General features: G+C 37.1%; 1 protein-coding gene across 1 annotated transcript; it reads left to right on the top strand.

Annotated features, from left to right (window-relative positions):
- Positions 1 to 314: 314 nt before the first annotated feature.
- LOC129745308 (transmembrane protein 87A) lies at positions 315 to 6,445 on the top strand. Its single transcript, XM_055738295.1, has 9 exons — positions 315 to 518; positions 833 to 893; positions 951 to 1,054; positions 1,115 to 1,300; positions 1,362 to 1,529; positions 4,273 to 4,556; positions 4,623 to 4,832; positions 4,893 to 5,164; positions 5,228 to 6,445. The coding sequence occupies exons 1-9, from the start codon at positions 414 to 416 to the stop codon at positions 5,458 to 5,460; spliced, it is 1,623 nt and encodes a 540-aa protein (XP_055594270.1). The 5' UTR covers positions 315 to 413; the 3' UTR covers positions 5,461 to 6,445.
- Positions 6,446 to 6,776: the final 331 nt, after the last annotated feature.

Raw genomic sequence — 6,776 nt, 5'->3', positions numbered from 1 at the left:
TACCCAACATAAAAGATTTGCACCCAAAAATTAGATGAAGAGCAGAATCCGCTTCTTTTTGTTAATGAAGCAGCAAATCGGTATAAATGTTTACCCTCCGTTCATTCTTTCATACATCTTTGAAGGCAATAATTGTTTATTATTGTTCGTTGGGTTTATACGAAAACCTCTTTGTAAACTATTTTATTTCCAAATGTTTCTCCCCTTTACCTTGCAAAAACAAATTTGGAATCAAGAAATTTCAGCTTTCTGAAATATCTGGCATCACTGCTGTTCGCAAACGGTGCGAAAGAGGAAAACCAGAAAAAAATTGACAGCTAAGCAAAAGAGAGGAGTTTGTTTGATGTGATTCGATCCCTTCGATCGGTTCGTGAATTTTTTAACCATTTTGCAGTGGCAATTCTAGTTTGAAAATGAAGAAAATACGGTCCAGTTTGACCTGCTGGTGGTTCTTTTCGCTCTTCGGACTGCTGTTGGCCTTCCCGGAACAGGGCAAGTGGGATTTCACGATGGCATCGGTAAGTTGCAGTTTCAATTCCTCCTGATGAATTTTGCAGGCTTCAGGAAAAGTTCCATGTTGTCACGAAAGGGGAAAAAAAATATCAAAATAATGGGTCAATAACCATTTGCGACTAGCTACGTCGTCAAGCAATTTGGGCTTTTATTTCACGAGGATTGCCTTTTTATGGAGGATATTCTATGTTCCACTTGAAATGTTTTCTATTAATTACAACGTCATTATTTACAAACATCTTGTGACTCATCCAAATTCCCTTGTTTACTTTAACCCTGCTAGTACTTATCTGTAATCACCCGGCAATTCTAATTTTAGGAAGGACGCATCATGCCGATACCCAAATCCATGTTCGAAGGATTTAAAATCTACACACAAAGTAAGAAACATTGGATTTCATAAAGGAACTCAATTATAATTTTTGTTTTGTTTTTAGTTACTTGCGAGCCGGAGGACCGAGATGGGCCAAGTAATACTGTGAATGTTAAAATTCATTGGGATCTAATCGAGTTGAAATGCTGGGAGGAATACGTTCGCTATGTAACTTACCCGAATCCGACATCAGTTTATCTCACCTAAAGACTCTGATATCTTTTACAGTCCTATAACTTTCCTTTCGAGTTCCTAATGTCCCAGTCGAACCAATCGAGGGTGAACTCCGGTCCGATATATGCAGAATGCACTCGTGGTGGCCACATCAGTTTGCCGGAGTTTAAATTCAAAGAAGCAGCAAACTCAGGCAGTAAGCTGCCAGTAGCGAGTGATGGGAAAAGTCGAAGGGCAGCGGTATAATTACAACTGTTAAGCATAGAATTTTTAAACTTTTGAAATTTTGAAATCTTTTAAGGGTCAACCGGAACCACAATCGATCTTTACTATCACCAAAGATGGACTGTACATCTTTGTGCTGCATATGGAACCGAAAGAACCGATGGACAAATTCGAAGCCAATGTTCACGTGGAAATGAAGAGCGCCAGTGGTTATCTTTCGGCTGTCGATTGGCCTTTGCTACCGGTGAGTAAAATCTTTTAATTGGCTAATCAAAAAAATCTGTTGAAAAATTTCTTGAACTTTCACTAGAATGACCAAAACTGAATATTTTGAATAAGAATCATAAGACCAATGATAAAAACGACAAAATTGAAATTAACTACAAAAAAGACAAAAGCTACGATAATGGAAAAATTAACTAAAAACCAAAAACTAAAAAAAAGTCAAATATTACCAAAATAGAAAATGAGGATTAACGACAGCATTGAAAAAACGATAAAAATACAAAGTAAGAAAATAAAAATTTCAAAAACACAAAAATTATATAAAAGATAACAATTCCTAAAAAATGAGAAAACGAAACTGTTAAGATTGGTAAAAATGTTAAAAATCGACAAAAATGAAAAGAATGGGAATAACAGGGTGACCACCCATTCGGGAAAAGCGGGAAATGCGGGAAAAAGACGGGATGTGAAATCCAACGGGAAAAAAGCGGGAAAAAGCCGGGAATTTTGGCTTAGTGAAAGTCTGTTCAATGAAGTTTGATCGAAATATATCGAAACAAGTAGAAATGGATTGACAGTTGATCACCAGTTTATTTCCAATTGACTTCGATGAATTTTACGAGGTCGAAACAGATCTTCCTGCCGAGTTTGATCGGTTTCGACTAGTTTCAACTTGCTTCATTGAACAACGGGAATAACCGTAACGAAATCGACAATGCAGTATGCTCGCAATTCTCACTCGAGGTATGTCGAATCCTTAAAAGCAAAAAATAGAGAAGAATCTGAAAAAACTATTGCAAAACGGAAGCGAGAGACAGAAAATAAGGCAAAGGAACTGGAGGCGAAAAAATTGAAAGTGTTATCTGACGCTCAGAAAAAGGCAAACTTGATGGACAAAAAAATTAAAATACTTAAAAATATCTGAGAAACAAATACAGCGAAAAAACGATTATCACACAAATTTTAATTAACATAAGGTTCACTGGCTTGTGATATAGCTCAGTTGGCAAGTCTGTTGTCTCCTGAGCCGATGTCCGCGAGTTCGAGCCCAAGAGTAAACATCGAACACAGTTGTACCGGATAAGTTTTTCAATAACGATCCGCCAACTGTAACGTTGATAAAGTCGCGAATGCCATAAAGATGGTAAAACGACTATAATCGAAACAAAAAAAAAAAAAAAAATAAGGTTCACTGGGGTAAGTGTGGATATTTTTTCTTATGGTTCAACTTGAAAAAAAAACCATTAATAAATTAGCAGTGGATCAATTTTGATAAAATTACGTTCAATTTGATGCAGAAAATGTTGTTTACAAACGCTCAAGAGATGAGCTTGATAGACGCAAAGCAAGAAAAGTTATCTCGTAAATTGTTGCTGGTGTATTCACTTACCCCGCTTTATGAAATAGGCGGGGACGGTAGATTTTCCCTTTGATTTCTCAGGAAATTTTCAACAATTTTTTTCTTGGTTTAATACGTTACTTTATTACTCGAACCGTCAACAATTTAAAAAAAAAGTTCATGGTTCTATTAGTAAGGTATCTTTCAACGATTATTATGAGTAATTTATGTTGCAACACACGATTTTATCGAATATATATACATATTCCAGAACAAACAAGTACTTCACAAAACTTTTCATGATCCGAATGCGAAATATAGCTTAATTGTATTGGATGAAGGAGAGGAAATTGAAAATATGTGTAAACATCAAGTCTGTATAAAGCCCTTCCTAGTTACCCCAGGTAGGGTTTGAAGACAAAATTTTAGTTTTTTGTAAATATGTAATTTTTTTTTCTTCATTTTAAACCGCTGTTTCTTTTCCTAACTGGTTGTTTCAAATGTTTACGAGAAATTTGCCATTGAAAAAGATGCACATCAACTCGACATCGTAGTTGGAAATAGAAAATTAACAAAAAGTCTCTGTAAACATTTGAACTCTGAAAACCGCTATTTTCGGAATCGTATTTCTTTTACAGTTTTTGGATAGATTACAAGTAAATTTAACATTCTGCATTCAAAGCTTGAAAAAATAGTGCACAATATTTTTTTTTAACATCCATCGTCCCCACTTACCCCGGTGTACCTTATCCTTTTTCTTTTATGAACAATCATATTCAACATTTTTGACTCGAGTGACATAGCTTTAAAAATTAAAAAAAAACCCTGCGTATCAATGATATGTATCAATGATGAAAAAAAATCATTGAAAGATCGTTTATCACCGAAGAAATAAATATTCAAAAAAAAAAAAAATATTCGGAATTTTGCTTGGTTTTCTGTTTTACAAAAATCGGGAATTTCGTGAGACCATGCGGGAAAAAGACGGGAAAAATGCGGGAAATCAAAAATCTATCTTGAGTGGCCACCCTGGAATAATGACCAGAAAAGTAAATATAACAAAAATGATAGACATGACAACATAAAAAAAATTTAAATAACAAATATGGTTAAAATGCTTAATACGCCAAGAAAAAGAATAGAAAAATAATGGCAAAAATCACAGACAATTTAAAAAAAATCAACAACCATGGCAAAAATTACTAAAATGTCGAATAATTGGAAAGAACTTTTCAAAATAACGAAATTACAAAACCAGCCACGTGAAGCTGTTGGTGGTTTATTTATGTTTTTTTTTTTGTTCAAATGTTCGATCTTAAATCTTACTCAAGGAAGTCATTCTTTGTCACATTTACATAGATATCAGATATGAAATGTTTTTAAGCGAAGAAGACGTTTACGAATCATTTTTCTTTGTCATCAGTTCTACGGAGCGATGTGTCTGGTGTACGTAATCCTGGGCGTCATCTGGCTGACGGTGTCCTTCCTGCAGTGGCGTGACCTGCTGCGGATTCAGTTCTGGATCGGAGGTGTGATTCTGCTGGGCATGTTGGAGAAAGCCATGTTCTACGGAGAATATCAGAGCATCAATTCCACCGGTGTCTCGGTGCGGGGAATGGTTCTCCTGGCCGAGTGGGTATCCTGCGGTAAGCGGACCCTGGCCCGAATGTTGGTCATCATCGTGTCTCTAGGGTTCGGAATCGTCAAGTAAGTTCGTGATATTGATCAATGATCAGATTGAAATCTCAATGTGGGTTATCATTCATCTTACAGGCCACGATTGGGACCCATGCTGCATCGAGTGGTAGGAACCGGTGCCCTTTATTTGGTGCTCGCATGTGTTGAGAGCTTCCTAAGGATCATGCACACAAAAAATGACCAGCTGTTGGTAGCCAGTATTCCGCTCGCTGTGCTAGACTCCGCAATCTGTTGGTGGATTTTCACTTCCCTAGTCCAAACCACAAGAACGCTGCGATTGCGACGGTATTTAGTAACTTAATTTTTACGAATATCATCTTAAACACATAAAATTGCACATTTCAGAAACATGGTCAAACTTTCGCTGTATCGTCACTTCACAAACACGCTCATTTTCTCGGTGCTAGCATCGGTAGTGTTTATGTTGTACTCAATCAAATCGCACCGCTTTGCCGATTGTCTGACCGACTGGAAGGAACTGTGGGTGGATGATGCCTTCTGGCATGTGCTCTTTTCGACTCTTCTGCTGGTGATCATGATTCTGTGGCGCCCGACCAACAATAACCAACGATATGCATTTACCCCGCTGCTGGATAATCCCGAAGATGAAGATGATGGTAAGTTTTAGGGACAGTATTTTTCGGGACCTAACAGTATCATACTCGATATATTTGTTGTAGACGAAGAGGATCAGTTCGTTTCGGATGCGTATGGAGTAAAAATGCGAGGAGCTCGTAGTTCCTCCCCCAAACCAAACCACAGTGGCAACATGAAAAGTCCGACTACCGAAGAGGACGATTTGAAGTGGGTCGAGGAAAATATCCCGGCCGCGATCGCCGACGCCGCCCTTCCGGTGCTAGATTCCGACGAGGAAATCGTCAACACCAAGTTCGAAGTGTCCAAGATGCAGTAGATGCTACCAGTAGTTCTACTTCTCCGATATGAATATGAATTAGTACTACCAACTCTAAGACTGCTATCCTAGAGGGGAATTCAATGTATTTTGGTTCGTTTATTTTAAAAATCGTTCAAATATTTCGTTCCCATAAAATTTAACAAAAAGTTGTCACTAGTCATAAAGTTGCACTGCAAGAGACAAACAAGATAAAGCAAAATGTTGCCCCGATACGTCCGCCTAGACAGTTTACTTTCATTGGAAAATTGTAGCTATTGACCCCGTAGCCAACCAAAACAAAAATCTTAGACTATTTCATCTTTCTCTTGCTGATCTTTTCCTAGAGAATAACGACCTATTGTGCGAGTGAAATATTTCTACCCTTAAGTTTGGAAAGCAAACGGTTGAGTGTAGGTTTTAAACATTTTAGCGAGCCATTTCTTTTGAAGTTGTTTTTTTATAAGTTAGTGGCATTCTCCAGAAAGCAAAACTCCATTGATAAGAGTTCCTTTAACGAGCACCGTAAAAAATTTTATCGCTAGATTTTCCTGAAACGAAAAATTTTGCGTGACGGAAGTTTCCCATGGCAGATATTTCGACGGTTGGAAAACGTGACAGTAGAATAGCGTATACCGCGTATGGCAGTGAATCAGAATCAAAAATATTGGCTACAAACTTCTAGTGAGAGAGTTCTACTACTACGGTACACATCCGCTAGTGCTAGATTGTAAGTGAGAAGTGCGCGAGTTTAGTGATAATATTGTTTTTTTTTCATCTTACGTTATACGACACTATATGGAGCGCAGACACACAGTACAGTAGATAATGTTTGTAAATAGTTGGAAGGAACTGAGAGAATGAGAAGCAGTAGTTATTAATATTATTCATCCTTTCTCCGTGAACAATAACGATCATTGATACATGAATTGGTAATTATCTATCGTAAGGTAAATACAAAGCATTGTATGAAGCTATCCGAACTATAATAAACATTAAAACTTAACTGCCTTTAGTTTTTTTATATTGTCGCTATCATTTCCTTATTATTGTAAATGACTATCAAATTCGATGGTGAATATATATGCACGATACACTTTCTTAAATACACTCGTTCTAAGTGTAAGTCGGTAAGAAAACACGTTCTAAGGATAACGTGTCGCTTTGAAGTGTACTTCTTTCCTGATAGTGCTGCCATCTCATAGATAATGCTGAAGCTACACAGCAGGACGCAGCCAACGATGTTGCATTGCGAGGTATAATTTTTTTTACAATGCCTTGCAAACAAGAAACCTTCATACCTTGAACACAAGGTAGTGTACAAGTGTAGTTTGTAT

This window comes from Uranotaenia lowii, chromosome 2, assembly GCF_029784155.1.
Source record: "Uranotaenia lowii strain MFRU-FL chromosome 2, ASM2978415v1, whole genome shotgun sequence".
Taxonomy (NCBI): domain Eukaryota; kingdom Metazoa; phylum Arthropoda; class Insecta; order Diptera; family Culicidae; genus Uranotaenia; species Uranotaenia lowii.
This window is presented reverse-complemented; position numbering and strand designations above follow the sequence as displayed.